The following is a 16828-nucleotide window of genomic DNA, read 5'->3' on the forward strand; positions in this document are numbered from 1 at the left end:
TGAAGCGTGTGTTTATGATTTTACCCTGACAAGAAAAAATAGTTCGAATGAAGAAACACATTCATCTGATGTATTCAGATAATCACTGTTTGGTGTGGAAAGACTTTAAATGATGTTTCTCTTGTTTGACGTGACCAAAGCTCGATCTTTTCATCATTTTTGTCATTTTTTTCAAGAGATGCTTTAATATGTCCTCTCAATGCCAAGAAGCTGAGGTTTATTTTTGTACTTCATTGTTTCATGCAAATGTATAGGTCCTCTAGTGCAGAATCTAGAATCACACATTGAAGTAATGTCTTTGAAGATGATTATTCATGTATTTAATATGAAAAGCATGCCCTCTATAAATGAATATATATAAATATATATATATATATATAAAGAATATATCATGTGATTATTTGTATAAAATACTTTTTTGTTTATAAAAATCGTTTTAATATCCGAAGCATAATGTATATTATGTATATTTTAAGTTTCTATTTTAGCATGCAGTAAACTGCTGAATATTTTCATTGCGTTAAATTATATAATTGTATTCAGTTTAGGAAATCATTGGAGTTGTTTTACTGATTAAGTAAAAGACTACACGCAAGCACTTTTGCTGTTTGTCAGCTAGCTCTGTGCTTACTTTGGATTTTTTCGGGCGACTGATGGATCGTTTCATTTGAGATGCTGCTATGCTTAGTTTTGAGCAGAAAGCTGTATTTTTAATTAACTTCTCAGCCAAGTAGCAATAAAAATTTTTACTGTGAATCATGTGTCTTTTATATCAAGGATATTCTGTTTTTCGTTTCTTTTTTTAATTTATTGTCTACAGGCTTGTTTGCTCTGATTTTTTTCTGTCCGTACATAATGGTGAATAAAAATATTTTAATATCCAACATGAAAACTGATTCATATTTAAAGGTGCCAAAAAATGCATGAAACAATATGTTACATTGTTCTCTGATATCTACATAGAGCGTATGTGGCTTCATTGTCCATTTATAACCCTAGGATTTGTCCCCAGAATGAAATAGTCTATTATTTTTTTTATTTGAAAAAGTCATGAATAATAATGGTGAGCTCTGCTCTGATTGGCCGTTTCACAGAGCAGCTCATTTAGGTAGCTGTGTGTGTGTGTAAACAGACCTTACGTTTGAGCCTGTATCAGACGAAGATACAGATTTTGAAGATCAATCAATTATTTGGAGATTGGAAATTGATTTTTTTTTCAGTATAGACCTGCAAAACGTAACTGTAACGTCTGAACGCTAGCATATAGTGCTAACTTAGCAGTCACAACTTTGTTTTTAGCATTGTAATTAATTTTGTAATTTAATGTTGGGGCGTAAATTATGACTGTGTCTTTTGCATACACAAGATTTACATAAGGAAGAACCAATAGTGTTTGATGCTGACGATATGTCAGAACTTGTATTATTCATCTATGCCTAGTTAAATACAGTTTAAAGGAAAACACCACCGTTTTTCAATATTTTACCATGTTCTTACCCCAACTTAAATGAATTAATACATATCTATCTTTTTTCAGTGCAGGCTCTTTTAATGTTTTACAGCGCTTCCTGAATGTGTTAGCATTTAGCTCAGCCTCATTCATTCCTATGGCTCCAAACTAAAGTTTTATTTTGTCCCACCATACTTACTCGTGTACAGTAACTACTTATGTGACAGTCTTTAAATAGGGAAAACATGGAAGTATTAGGTGGCTTCTAAATTTATCCCTGTTTGGAGCCATAGGAATGAATGGGGCTAGGCTAAATGCTAACACATTCACGACATGCTGTACAAAGATTAAAAGTGCATGTATTGAAAAGATAGGAATGCATTGATTTGTCTAAGTTGAGGTAAGAACATAGTAAAATATTGAAAAACGGTGGTGTTTTCCTTTAACATTTTACTGCATCTTTAATCTACCAAGCTGCATGTTTTGTGTTATCCTTAGTTTAAACTTTGGGAATGAAAGAAAAATGATGTGACGTTTTTTACAATTGTTTTTTATTGATAAAATCTGTTTGCAATTATGCCAAGAATCTGAAATGTACACAAAAGGAAATAATAAAAAGCACTTTGTATGCGAGATATAATAAAGTATAAAAAGACGTGCAAATTATAAAATAATTGACATTTGATCTGATTGTTCAACATTTCTAGTCATTGCTTATAAAATATATCTTATAAAATAACTTTGACATCGTAACACTAGTCATCACAGTAACATGCATATAAAATCTGTGCTCTCAACATTTGAATCTCTCATAGGTTGCCATCTTCCGTCGTCGTCTTCTGCTTCATCTTCCGCACTCTTATAAACGCTTTGATGGCCAGCACTGCACTTATGGGAAAAATAATCATTCCCAGCACACCAAACAAGCCGCCTGCTATGTCTGACCCGTTCAGATTGCAGTCAAATCCCCTGTGACCTTTGCTGTTGTACATCGCTTCCCTTTCTTTACAGATGGCGTTGCTGTAGATCTCTTGCAGCTTTATAAAGTAAAAAGCCACACCGGGAATATATCCAAGCCCTATGAGCGCGTCCAACAAGGCTTCAGCAAGCAACAGAGGTGGAAAACGGTACGGCATGCGAAACACTCCCAGAGCAAGCACGGCACAGGCGAAAATCATTAACACCCCACCGCATGCCATGCTGTAGACATAGGGGGGCAGCTTGAGCTGATAAAATTGTTTATCGAGCTCCTGTACCTTCTGTGCATCTGCTCCAGTAAATGCATTGGCTCCTCCGTAGTAGTACTGGTACAAACCGCCTAAACTAGCGATATCCCTATATTGACCTGAGTTACTGTAGTTAACTCCTGAACAGATGACAATCAACAAGTTTAAGAAGAACTCCATGGCCTGACAGATGCCTAGAGATGAACATAGAGATATTAAATATACATAGCAATTAGATTAATAATGCTAGTTAATTTGTCCGTTTTCTTCTAAAGGCTTGTGTGCACTTTATTTATCACGATGTAGACAAAATTGTGGATAAAAATGTATTTCACAAAACTTTGATACATCAACTTTGCAAAGTTAAGATTGGTACAACCAAACTTTGGGAAATTCATATAAAATTACTGTCATTTGTTTTTTCAAGCAATGGTGCATAATAAAGTGGAAATTATGTAATTGCAAACGAATGGTAACCCTTGTGTGTGACTTCTGCATTTAACCTATCCAGTGAGTAGTACGCACACACACACACACACACACACACACACACACACACACACACACACACACACACACACACACGGAGCAGTGGGCCGCTATCTCTGCAGTGCCCTGGGACTAATTGGTGCAAAGGTGCCTTGCCCAAGGGCACCTCAGTCGTGTCCTGCTGGTTTCGGGAGTCGAACTGGCAACCGGTAGGTTATAATTCAACTCTAAAATTGTTACAATAATCTCAAATGGGTTTACCTCTGCTTGTGGTGATGTATTTTAGGTTGTACAGTGCCCCTCTATGTTGTAGTTCACTGTCATGGTAAGATGTCGTTGGGCTACTGGACCTATAGAAAATATTAAAAACAAACACGACAGGATGTTACAGCATCAAAGTGCGGTTTTGATGGAATCACATGCTTCAGAACAACAAGATTCGCGGTGTATTTTTATAGGTGACATAAATGCCGATACATCTTCAATCTAACTTTGTCTATATAAAATATATTCTACATATCATCTATGTTCTTCATCTTTCACTAGCTACAACTCCTCATACTCTAATTTTTAAGTCACTTTGCATAAAAGCATCTGCTAAATGAACAAATGTAAATGTAATGTAGGTGGGAACGACGCTGTTAAAATCATTACTTACAATGCCTGACTATGATGTCTGGTGTCTTCATAAACACTGGGATCCCTGTGGGTGTAAGCATCTCTGTGTTTATTTTTGTAGTTCTGTGATCTGTCATCCCTGTCATGTGTTCTCCTCTCCTCTTTCTTTCTTGTATCCTGCCTGTAATCCCGTCCCCGGTCTCCTGCTCTCCGGTCTTGACTCGAGTAGTCTTTGTTTCTTTCGTAATAATGTTCCGGCATTGCCTAAGATAAAAAAACTTTTTTTACTGTTTTAATAAATACACGTCTGAAATGTACAGTATCTGTACAAAATGTACAGTAAAAACAGATAATGAAGTCTTATTAAACAAATTCATACTAGTTACCCAAACAGCACAGACTACCTCCCAACTTTTGTAGCGAATAAATATGCATAAAACCAGAAAACATCAAAAAATGTTTTTTTTTCAATCAAGCATAGAAACATGAAGATTACAGGTCCTTGGAGTTAGCCAAAGTGATTTGGTTGGGTACATCAAAACTGTTTGTAGTTTTGTGTTTTTGATAACTAAGATCTGCAATATTACGTACATTTATTTAGTAAGTTAGCTCCGGTACTGTCGCATTTCCTAAATCTGCACTAATAACCGTTCAAAACAATGCAAAGTTATGCAAATCCTAACCGTAACTCAGTAATAAATAGAGAAATTAACCCAGAGCCTACCTTCTAACAGAAATCAACAAAATTAGAATGTAAAATGGCTGATTTATGAGAGTTTCGGTGAGTTGTTGTAGAGTGTACACCTGTGAAACCTGTCTGATTCTGGCCCCGCCCTACATACGCGTCATATCGCGTCACGAGGGTTTGCACATAAAAACAACACAAAGACGACTTATAACATTTTCACTAATACACCATTTTTGATTAAATTAATGGTTTTTACACTCTGGCATGTTTTATGTATTTTTTTAACAATACATTTACAACAGATTATATTTATAAACAAAACGACGTAAGCACTTTTACTTTACCTTTATTCTAACCAAAACTTCTGTCATTTCTAGTCATTCTTAGTCATACTGACCTCTTAGAATAAAGCAATTGTTTATAAAAAAATCATCCCTGCATGATATATTTAAATGACATTAAGATTTCGTTTTAAATAAATTACCATAACATTTTGTAATAAAAGCAGTAAAAATGTATTCTTATTCATATTATTATTAGGATGCTTTGAACAAAATGTACACCTTTCATCGATGTCCAAAATTAAAATAAAAAGGTAACTATTCATTTTAAAGCAACCAAATGTTAATGTGGATTTCCGCGTCATTTTGGCGCGCCCACCCTCCTGGCCAGTACGCACGCGTCCGCTGGGAAGCGCGCACTCGCGAGCCACTGGCAGCACACAAGCGCGAGATAAAGATGGCGGCGACTGTAGGGGAAACAGCGTGATATGCTGGAGTAGTGGCAGTGAACTCGAGTAATACCGCTGTATGACGAACCATCGCAAAATGGTAAACATGTCACAGTAGGTGTTTACTGGTTATACCAAGTACTACAAACTCACCTCACCCCCCTTCCCCCTGAGAAAACATTCATCTTGTAATTGTGGAGAAGTCTCACCGGGAGCATGGCTTCGCACAGCAACCAGGTAGGGAGACACTTCTGGGGTTTTCCATGTTTTTTTAGTTATTGTTCATGTCAAATCCAGCTTATCAAGATCGGATCGTAACTTATTTTAAAGTCACTGTTTGGCCGTGCTTTCCGAAGCGCTGCGAGGTATCTGTGACATGTCATTGTGAGGTATGGATGAAGCTCATTGAATCAGCAGCATGCTTGCAGGCCCGTAGCCTCACGCGCTTATTCGATCCGCTCAGTTTCGGGGAGCCCACTTGGCCTGGCGTCGCGATTGTACTGCAACCGTCACGTTCAACTGTCACGAGGCCTCGTGTGCAGGTCTGCGGTGTGTGCGGGTTTGTCCACCGCGAGTTTGTATTTGGCCCGCTCGCCCTGCCGCAGCAGCGGCCTGGCCATGCGCGCGTGCTGACTTAATAACGGTTATTAGCAAGCTAATGTGTTACCTCGGTGCAAACGTACGGGGCTTTCTTTCACATTTATATCGGACGTTACCCTCCAGACACAGTCTACCGTGTACAGTTAGAGAAATTAAAGTGTTTATGTGAATGTTTTCAGTCAAAATAAGTTGAATGGAGTCGTGTCGTGTGCTTAATGTAGCGATATAGGCCTGTTGATTTGGGGGCGGTATCGCTATCCGTCGCGATGCTCATTCAAACTCTTTCATTTAAGCTTTTTCGTGCGTTTTTTCAGATTGAGGGGATAAAATATTTTCAGTGACAGTTCGATACCCCCACATGTTTTTAGGACGTGCAGACTGTTTTGAACGGTTGAAGTTATCCATAACTTTAAACGAGACACTCGGTTAGCATGTCAACTGTCCTCATGACGATGCTACATCATTGTAGCTGTCGCTGTTAGCCATATGCTGAATACCGATGTCAGTTTCAAACTACTTCATTTGCGTGGTTGTTTTACATGCATTTGTCTGAAGTATTTGTACACAACATGCATAACTGACGAAAACAATAATGTTAAAATGATAAGGTAAGCTAGTGTTAACAATCTAACGTTATCTTAAATGCGCTTTCACTAATGCAAAGTGATGATGACTCAAACGTTTTACTGTCATTATAATAAAGGACTAGATAGCTTGTAGCTCTTAACAGCGCACATATTGTAATGGTTAGCGTTATATATTTGCAATGTTGGTTTAAGTTTATATTTAGTGATTATGAATTAGTTTAACTAAGTTGCAACTTACAGATTGTGTCCCTCGTGGTGTTATATTATGATACAAATGTAGTTTGTGTAAGTACTGTGATGAAATACTCAAATTATAGCTATGTATTCATTAGTAGATGCTCCATCACTTTAGAGTAGACTATCATGAGTTGAAAAAATAGACAGATTTATACATCTCAACCTATGATAATAATAATATTTATATTTAGGCTACATATCAATCCTGCTATTATAGATGTTTGTTATGCTTAAGAAAAAAATGTATTTTTTAACTTTGCCCTTTTTGATAGTTTAATGTTACAGAAAGTGTTTTTTAACTTTAGATAACTTTTTAATTGTATATAGTAGTAGTTGCGATGAATGTATGCTTTTGTTCAAATGTCATGGTTATTATTCAGTCACAGTTATGGGTAATGTGCTTTAAAAATGCTGAGTTTGCTTAACCCTACATGTTCAGAGTGAAAATAGGCAACAATAGTTTGCTTCCCCTGAAACTTTATCAAGCTATGGATTGCCAAGCTATGATTCCACTAACACTACTGTTATTGTTTTATAGGCTTATGTCAAGGTTAATTGATTTAGAGTAAATTTAGTGTTGCCGGACACCCACGTTATATAAACAATAGTTTCTGAATTGCTCAAGTGTGTGCTATGCAACACCCTCAGATTCTTTTGGCATCATTCACACTTTTAACTGGGTTTCAATGCTGTTGAGCGCATGTCTCTGTTAACATGTCTGACAGACTTTGCAAAACAATGATGAAAGAGCTTTGCAGTGTGGGATTGAATAGGTGACATGAAATTCGAGACGAGGACTGAATGAATGAAACGGCAAACTTTAGAAGTTGAAAGTTTTGCAATTCTGGGTGTGGCAGTTTATGGGTTGTAGCTTAATATAGATAAATAAATGGGACACTGGCAGCTCATTGGCACTCTCTAAATATGATGACATCTGATTTAGCTCACTAACATATGCTTTAGGCATGATGAGCGTGATGGCATCTCATAAAAATTAAACGGTATTAAGAACGTAATTGAACTGCATTTCTGGATCCCTATAGATATTGCTTATATATTTTGCTTTATCTGTACATCAAGGGGCAGGGTGTTTAAGCCTGGTCCTAGACTAAAATATATGTCTGAGCTGTCTTAACTGAAAACTTGCACTTATATCTTAAAATATATTAGTTATATTTTTGTCTCAAGAGCAGTAGTCTTTTTTACGGTATGTTTGTATAAACTACTTAAATAACCTAATATAACTAACACTTTGTCATTGTCTAAACAAAACCATTTCTTGGGAAACTGCCCCAAAATTTGTGGCCCAAAACGTCTTTTGTTTAAAAGATGTACTGGTCTGTAAATGTTTGTGTTTTGGATCACACATTCACTGAACGGTGTAGTTTGATTTGCCTTCTGTTTGATACATTTACATTCTCATATAATGTACACTTGCTGAAGCATGCTAAGAGTAGCCATAACTTAAAATATTTAGATGTATCGCCTAACTTATAGCGAAGAAGAGGTAGCTGGTCGCACATGTCATGCCTTTGTAAGACCGTTAACCAAAGGTTCGTGTGGTTTGCTTATAACCGCTTGGGTTAACTTGACACGTTTTTACTTATCCACTACTTTTTCTTTTTTTTTCTTTTTTTTTTTTTCCTTATTTTTTTTTTTTTTTTTTTTTTTTTTTTTTTTTTTTTTTTTACTTTTTTTTTTTTTTTTTTTTTTTTTTTTTTTTTTTTTTTTTTTTTTTTATTTTTTTTTTTTTTTTATTTAATTTCATTTTTTTTTTTTTTTTTTTTTTTTTATTCTTTTTTTTTTTTTTTTATTTTTTTTTTTTTTTTTTTTACTTTTTTTTATTTTTTTACTTTTTTTTTTTTTAACCCAGTTAATGTGATAATCCCCACCCAAATGAACAGCGAGGGAGAGCTTAGTGTGGTACGTTTGGCATGCCTGTAGAAAAGGGACAAAGATGCATTCTTTGTGTTGTGCCATTGGATTACCGCTAGCTGTTTATGGTGCCGTTTCAGCAATGTAGGTCGGTGATTTGCAAATGGTTACATGTGCTTGAACTGCATTTTCTTTTTTCTTGGTCTCCCTTTTCATGTTGCCAGTGTTGAATGTGAGGGGAGGATTATGTGTATGTTCAGAGAGCCTTGTTCAGTTTTTTAACTTTTAGGCTCTCCAACAGACTTGCATAAGCATTAAATTGCTTGCTAATGCATACATTGGAAAACCATAGCATGCTTTGGGCTGTACTAGTTAAAGGAATACTCAACTTTCTTAAAAATCCTGATAAATTACTTATCCCCCACTTAATGTCTTTGTGTCAGTTTATTGTTAAAAAGGGTGATTCTCACGAAATCCAGATTTAGAAGGTGTCCAGCGTCATATTTTTTAAAAAGCCCTTGAGGCCAATTTTTTTTTGTACTTATAAGATTAAGGTCTGAACTTACTATAACCATATTTTAAGAGGATTTAAAACATATTTCCTATAGAATTATTTATATTTTTTAGATTATCATAAAAAATGATCATTACCGCAACATATTACATTAAATATATGCATTTACAAAGTCATGTTTCGGTAATGAGAACTAAAAAGTTGTCTAGGCACTATGACAAACATAGTTTCTTTGGAGAGAAAAATAAGAACTGCTTACGTGGTAGCCACTTTGAGTGTCACAGTCAATTTTGTCCCTTCCAACAATTTTTTTTTTTGAAAATGTTAGTTCCTTGAGGGCTTGAGTGAAAATTGTTGCGAAGGATGAGAAAATTGGTCTTGGACACCTTTATATTCCTTATTATTGTATCTACATTTACCAATGATCATCAAATACCACATGTTTCTTTACTGCAAATGTAAATAGTATAACATGCACTGAAGCTTTTTAGACTTTAGTCTAAAAATTATCAACAGCAATTTATAATTTTTTAATTATAAATATTTCTATGTCAAAGAACCCAAATCCAGTCATGGATACGTTGCTGTAATGAAAAATTTCCACCTTAAATGTGGAAAAACAACAAAATTGGTTTGTATAATGTCATTTCAAATCATGTGCAAAAAAGTACATGAATAGATATTTTTTAACTCTGTGCTGTTTATTTTGATACTCTTACTTTGCATTTGAACAAAGACATTTTGGATGACATGGGGGTGAGTAAATTATTGGGATTTCTTTTTTTAAGAAAATGGCGTAATCCTTTAACACTTTGCTGTGCATAGTAAATGCAAGAGTCTTTGAGTTATACTGTTAGTGCTTGTAGGATTAAGGTAATTATAGCCTGCAGAGGAAGCAGGTTATCTACAGGACAGTCTAACCATTATAAGACCAGATGCCCTGCATGAAGTAAATGAAGGACAGTTAAGGGTTTCAGCCCTGCAGCAAGTTGCAGCATCCCCTCAGTTAAGATTTTGTAATCTTTGAAGTTATAAAGATAAGTAATACCTGACTAAGTATACATTTTGTTTCCTGTTTTATTAAGTCAAGACAATTAAGACATTTGTAGTTTTATTCCCCTATAAATTCTGACTGTGGGTCTGAGTTAGTTTTAAAACGTTGCTGTTAAATATCTTGACTAGCACAAAATAAAGCAACTTTGGCTTAACCAAGGAAAACGTTTTTGCAATCCGTTTGGTGACGCAAATGGCACAATGAGTGTATTTACATGTACAAAATAAGTGGATATATATTAAAAACCAGCTTTTTATACAAACGTTTATATGCAAATAAATAAACTGGCTATGCAGAAAACTGCATTTAAGCAGGATTTGGAGACGTACCACAAGTTTTTAATTTTGCAGCTTCCCTGTCAACTGCATGAGACATTAATGCATGACGTTGCACTTACTTCCTTTGGGACGTTTATCTTTTACGTTCAAAGTCATGCGCACATGAACAAAACTGTGAGAAAGCCGGTTAAGGCGTTTACCTATCACACAAAATCAGGGTAATGGGTAGAAATCTACCTTTCCCGATCAGATTTTGCTTTAGCTGTTTATGACCTTTACCCGATAAAAGAAAAGAGTTTGTGTTTACAAGACCTTAAACATTATTAGTTTATTAAGCATAATTGGAGTAAGATTGCATGCAACACACTAATCGATTGCACAAAGGAGATTTTTAGACCCGGTGCCCTTTATCTAGTTATCTATTTTGTTCACTATTTTTGATTATTAGAACAAATCATTTAATTTTGGGTGGTTAATCAACCGCTTTTAATTGGCTGTTAAGACTTTCCCTCGAGTTAGAGGTTGTTATAATTTAATATAGGGCCAGGCGATATATATCGGGGGATTGTCATGCGCATCTCGCCAGAAAAGTAGATGTCTTCACGGGTCCGCTTATATCCGAAAACCTGAGGTCTGACCCGAGACCTGATCGGGTTCGCGTCTAAAAGTTTCACATGTGCCTCGGACACAGGTCGGGTACAATAATAGCGGCATCGGGTCTCGGGTAATTTAAAATGAATGTGTTTTTGCTAAACGGACCCGAGAACACCAAACTCTCTCGCGTGTGTGCGTCAATGTCCTTTTCAAACCTCTCATCTGTTTGCCAAGAGCGCTTGCGACATTGTGTGGCTGGTGGTAGGTTAATTTTCATTGAAACAGACATGTCAGTCAATTATAATGTACATTTAGCGGTTAACTTGGTGTTGTCGTCAGATAAAACAAATGGAGTAGCTTTCTAGAGTTTCTTTCTGTCTGACTGCTGCGTATGGGTCTGCAGAATGCACACACGTCAGTGCGGTTTACATTCGGGTCCAGTCGGGTTAAAAAAATTGCCATTAGTTCAGGCTGGACTCCGATCTTATTTTCTTGGGTTTGTCTCGGGTCAGGTCTTTCTTCAAAAAAAATTGTTATGCACGTCGTGTTCGGGTATAAAGTGATTCGGATCAATTTGGGTCGGGTACATTTGTTTGGACCCGAGAAGACCTCTACAGTAAAGCCAGTTCCTTGATTAGTAGTAAATCGCCATCAACTGCTTTAAGATGGAGCGGCATTCGCTACACACGGCTGTTCGCTGACAATCGGGGCAATTTTGCATTTATTATCGAGGACGTATCGCCTGCAGTAATTAATGCGATATGACCCAGCTTGTCAGTGAAAGAAGCAGGCTTGTGATGGAGGTAAATAGACAGCAAATTTTGTTGCAGCTTTTGTTAAAGGAACAGTATTTAGGATTGTGGCCAAAACTGGTACTGCAATCACACAACTTGTGGCTAAAACTGGTACTGCAATCACACAACTGGTGGCCAATACACAACATGACAACATAAACATAAGTTGAGGGCTGCAATATCCTGGCCGGACCACTGTTGTGAGTGATATAAGTATTTGAAATGAAAATGATTTCTTAATGTCTAGTGACACATCAGGGCCATTTTATGATTAATTGATATAAATTTCTTACATACTGTTCCTTTAAATATCACTCCTCAACTTGGGTGTTGTAAGGTGCTTTCGTACTAGTGGTCAGTACTAGCCTTTAACAGGTGTCCTGCAAAATGTGAGGTTTTTCTTTCAAATTGCAGCACACATGAATTCACCTGTTCACTCCAAATTTACTGAACGGCGGATATATATTCACAGGCTTTCTAGCATGAAATTGTAACCACTGAAGGGTGAATTGTTGGTTATTGAAGGAACTGTCAGTTTAACAAATCCAAATAAGACATAGATGCCAGTTTAGATGTCAGTTCGGTTTAGAGATATAAACAATACATTTGTAATTATTCAAGTTTTAAATGGAAGTAATTAAAAAGTAATTGTTATCCTCAGGTTGCTTTTTATAGTTTTAATCACATAAAAAAAAAAAAAGAAACATACAACTATATGGTTTGACTATATGATGTGCTGCAAGTATCACAGTGACACATTGGAGTTTAATTGTTAGTGATTTACATTTTACTTGGTAACTTTGAAATGTCTGTTCTCAAACAGTGTGTTACACATTGTCTAAAACGAGAGCATGACAGGTCTGTCTGTGGCATTGCTTTGCTCTGTAAAGTGGGGCATGAGGGAGCCATATTGCCATTCCGCATGACTCATCAGTTTCCAACTTTACTCTTTACTTTCTGCCAAGCTGATGATGCAAATCACGTGTTAATAATGGCTGCCCCGTCCTCATTTACACCCAGGCACGGTGCTGTGATTGTTATTAAATACGGCAGGGGTAAACTTGAATAAGAGTCTAAAGTAACTTTGTACTCAATCTAATGCCAAACCGGTTACCCCAGTTCTGGGTTATGGCATGTCTTAATGATTGCTATCAGATGTGGTAACGCTATTAAAAGAATTTGTTTGCTACTTGTGTCACCTAACAATATGTATCTTTTGTTTCTTTTCTCTCCACAGTACATCTTTGGGGAATTCAGCCCAGATGAATTCAATCAGTTCTTTGTGACTCCCCGCTGTTTTGTTGAGGTAACAAAAATATATAAATCATTCAGTGACATGTGGGCTGTGTCCGAACTAGTTCCCTGTACCCTTAAGTAGTGAACCATTTGAGGGGATAGTCATTTTGTAGGGGTGTCTAAATTTATAGTGTACATTATTGAGTGCACTTATTCAATCCCATAAAAATTGCAATAATGAGTGTACGAATGATGAACACTTAACGGCTAGCTCATGGGTCTCCAACCCTGTTCCTGAAAGGCACCTGTCCTGCAGATTTCAGTTTCAACCCCAATCAAACACACGTGAACTTGCTAATCAAGTTGTTCAGGGCTACCTAAAAATTAGAAGCAGGGGGTTGGAACTAAAATTTGCAGGACAGGTACCCTCCAGGATAAGGTTGAATAACAATTAATTGCAATTAATCTATAGACTGTTTCAGCAGTAACAACATAAACAAGTGGCTGTCGCAAAATAGCAGTGTGGCATTCAATAACTGAGGTCATCAATTTTGTGAAGAAACAGGTGTGAATCAGGTGGCCCCTATTTAAGGATGAAGCCAACACTTGTTGAACATGCATTTGAAAGCTGAGGAAAATGGGTCGTTCAAGACATTATTCAGAAGAACAGCGTACTTTGACTAAAAGTTGATTGGAGAGGGGAAAACCTATAAAGAGGTGCAAAAAATGATAGGCTGTTCAGCTAAAATGATCTCCAATGCCTTAAAATGGAGAGCAAAACCAGAGAGACGTGGAAGAAAATGGAAGACAACCATCAAAATGGATAGAAGAATAACCAGAATGGCAAAGGCTCAGCCAATGATCACCTCCAGGATGATCAAAGACAGTCTGGAGTTACCTGTAAGTACTGTGACAGTTAGAAGACGTTTGTGTGAAGCTAATCTATTTTCAAGAATCCCCCGCAAAGTCCCTCTGTTAAAAAAAAGGCATGTGCAGAAGAGGTTACAATTTGCCAAAGAACACATCAACTGGCCTAAAGAGAAATGGAGGAACATTTTGTGTACTGATGAGAGTAAAATTGTTCTTTTTGGGTCCAAGGGCCACAGGCAGTTTGTGAGACGACCCCCAAACTCTGAATTCAAGCCACAGTACACAGTGAAGCATGGAGCATGATATGGGCATGTTTCTCCTACTATGGTGTTGGGCCTATTTATCGCATACCAGGGATCATGGATCAGTTTGCATATGTTAAAATACTTGAAGAGGTCATGTTGCCCTATGCTGAAGAGGACATGCCCTTGAAATGGTTGTTTCAACAAGACAATGACCCAAAACACACTAGTAAACGGGCAAAGTCTTGGTTCCAAACCAACAAAATTAATGTTATGGAGTTACCAGCCCAATCTCCAGACCTTAATCCAATTGAGAACTTGTGGGGTGATATCAAAAATGCTGTTTCTGAAGCAAAATCAAGAAATGTGAATGAATTGTTAAAGAATCATGGAGTGGAATAACAGCTGAGAGGTGCCACAAGTTGGTTGACTCCATGCCACACAGATGTCAAGCGGTTTTAAAAAACTGTGGTCATACAACTAAATATTAGTTTAGTGATTCACAGGATTGCTAAATCCCAGAAAAAAAATGTTTGTACAAAATAGTTTTGAGTTTGTACAGTCAAAGGTAGACACTGCTATTTTTTTGAACACACCCCTTTCAACTTATTGCCCAATTGCACAGCCTTAAGAGCGTGCATATCATGAATGCTGGGTCTCATTTGTTTTCTGAGAATCTACTGAACCTACTGGTAACTTGTTTGCCACGTAGCAATAAAAAATATACTAAAAACCTTGATTATTCTGGTTAGTCACATTGTACTGCTATTATTTTGAACAAGACTGTACATTGTTTGTTTTATTTATGTATAATTTATATTATAAATAAATATTTATTATTTTTATATATATATATATATATATATATATATATATATATATATATATATATATATATATATATATATATATTTATATTTATATATATATATATATATATATATATATATATTTATATTTATATATATATATATATATATATATATATATATATATATATATATATATATATATATATATATATATATATATATATATATATATATATATATATATATATATATATATATATATATATATATATATATATTTATATATATATTTATATATATATTTATATATATATTTATATATATATTTATATATATATTTATATATATATATATATTTATATATATATATATATATATATATATATATATATATATTTATATATATATATTTATATATATATATTTATATATATATATTTATATATTTATATATATATATTTATATATTTATATATATATATTTATATATATATATTTATATATATATATTTATATATATATATTTATATATATATATTTATATATATATATTTATATATATATATTTATATATATATATTTATATATATATATATATATTTATATATTTATATATATTTATATATTTATATATTTATATATTTTTATATTTATATATTTTTATATATATTTATATATATATATATTTATATATTTTATTTACAGGTATTGTTTTTCAAATGCATGCTATAGACGGTTTCATCGGACACACGTGATGCACGTCTGGATCCGAACCTTACTTCCGGTTTCGTTTTTTAATGGTCTGACTATTTGCTAAATTGATCTCTTGTACAAATGCCTCGTCGAAAATAATGTTTTGGTTTCCTAGGTAATCTATGTGTTGTTTTTTTGCTTGTTATATAAATAAACTACGTTTAAAGAACTTTGTTGTTATTTACGTGCGGACCGCGACAGCCGCTTGTTTATGTTGTTACTGCTGAAACGGTCTATTAATGACTCAAACTTTGGTTTTAGATTCATAAGGACTTTCTACTTGTCAAATAGCCATAGCACATGAAAGAGTCGTGCATAATATTGTCTCTTTTGCGATTCAGAATAGTCACCGGACAGGTATTATAATGTGTATCGATAAATATCGTAACACCCATACAGTGAACTGATGTAGGCAATAGTCAATGCGGTTATAGGGGGCTATTTCGGACACAGTTGTAAATACTGCCCACCATTTCCATTTTATTAAAATATTTAAGTTTTCATGCCACTAGGGGAATCTCTCAAAAACTTTGTATCATCTGTGAAATGTTTCACCTTTGCTTTAAACAAACAAAACCAATTGGATATACATTTCTAAATTGATATATTTAAGACTTTTGAAGCCTAGGACACACCAAACCGGAAGTAGTGCAAAAAGACGATGCGGCCCGTTTACCTTTTCCCCGTGTTGGCTGCGTCTGGGTCCAAAGTTGCCTTGACGCACCAAACGGACGGCGGGAAAGTAGTACGTCCGTTCTGCACCTGCAGAAGATGAGATGCATTAAAGAATATAATTGAAAGTTTTAAGTTTCTGAAAATCTGCCAACCAACGGCTTGGTGTGTACCTAACCGTTTTTACAGTGAAATTAGCATGTTTTTATTGCCTTCATGTGATCTCATGCAAATTTCTTATCAGCTTCCCCCCTTCAATGATAAAGTCTCCTGCATCAGTCACCCCTCAGGTAAGATTCTTAACATTCACTATAATAACCATAATTCACAAATAAAGATATGAGCTATGGGCCTTTAATCAGAATTGGATCCAATCAAACAGTGGTTTTATACATGTATATGCTTGCACATTTCACACCTGGGATAGAAAATACCAAAATGTCAATTGTCCTGTTTACATCCTAATGCTAATTGTAATGGAATGGTCAACATTTGCCAGACCTACTTAG

General features: G+C 35.1%; 2 protein-coding genes across 5 annotated transcripts in view; one reads left to right on the forward strand and one right to left on the reverse strand.

The window, feature by feature from the left end:
• Positions 1–1995: 1995 nt before the first annotated feature.
• marveld3 (MARVEL domain containing 3) lies at positions 1996–4617 on the reverse strand. The gene is made up of 4 exons (XM_065288882.2): positions 4508–4617; positions 3824–4047; positions 3427–3515; positions 1996–2870 (listed from the first exon to the last, which is right to left on the reverse strand). The coding sequence occupies exons 2-4, from the start codon at positions 4042–4044 to the stop codon at positions 2260–2262; spliced, it is 921 nt and encodes a 306-aa protein (XP_065144954.1). The 5' UTR covers positions 4045–4047; positions 4508–4617; the 3' UTR covers positions 1996–2259.
• A 553-nt stretch (positions 4618–5170) lies between these two features.
• The window catches only part of usp10 (ubiquitin specific peptidase 10), a 36953-nt gene continuing 25295 nt past the window's right edge, over positions 5171–16828 (forward strand). For all 4 annotated transcript variants that reach the window (XM_065288878.2, XM_065288879.2, XM_065288880.2 and 1 more), the window contains exons 1-3: positions 5171–5438; positions 12972–13040; positions 16564–16609. In XM_065288878.2, coding sequence (XP_065144950.1) covers positions 5418–5438; positions 12972–13040; positions 16564–16609 — 136 coding nt within the window. In that variant the 5' untranslated portion in view covers positions 5171–5417. The remainder of the gene's footprint in view (positions 5439–12971; positions 13041–16563; positions 16610–16828) is intronic.

Source organism: Paramisgurnus dabryanus, chromosome 2, assembly GCF_030506205.2.
Source record: "Paramisgurnus dabryanus chromosome 2, PD_genome_1.1, whole genome shotgun sequence".
Classification (NCBI taxonomy): domain Eukaryota; kingdom Metazoa; phylum Chordata; class Actinopteri; order Cypriniformes; family Cobitidae; genus Paramisgurnus; species Paramisgurnus dabryanus.

Coding starts and splice junctions, on each gene's coding strand:
- marveld3 (XM_065288882.2), bottom strand. CDS start 4,044: ATGCCGGAACATTATTACGAAAGAAACAAAGACTACTCGAGTCAAGAC. Junction 3,516..3,823: donor AGACATCATAGTCAGGCATT/GTAAGTAATGAT, acceptor TATTTTCTATAG/GTCCAGTAGCCCAACGACAT. Junction 2,871..3,426: donor ATACATCACCACAAGCAGAG/GTAAACCCATTT, acceptor GTTCATCTCTAG/GCATCTGTCAGGCCATGGAG.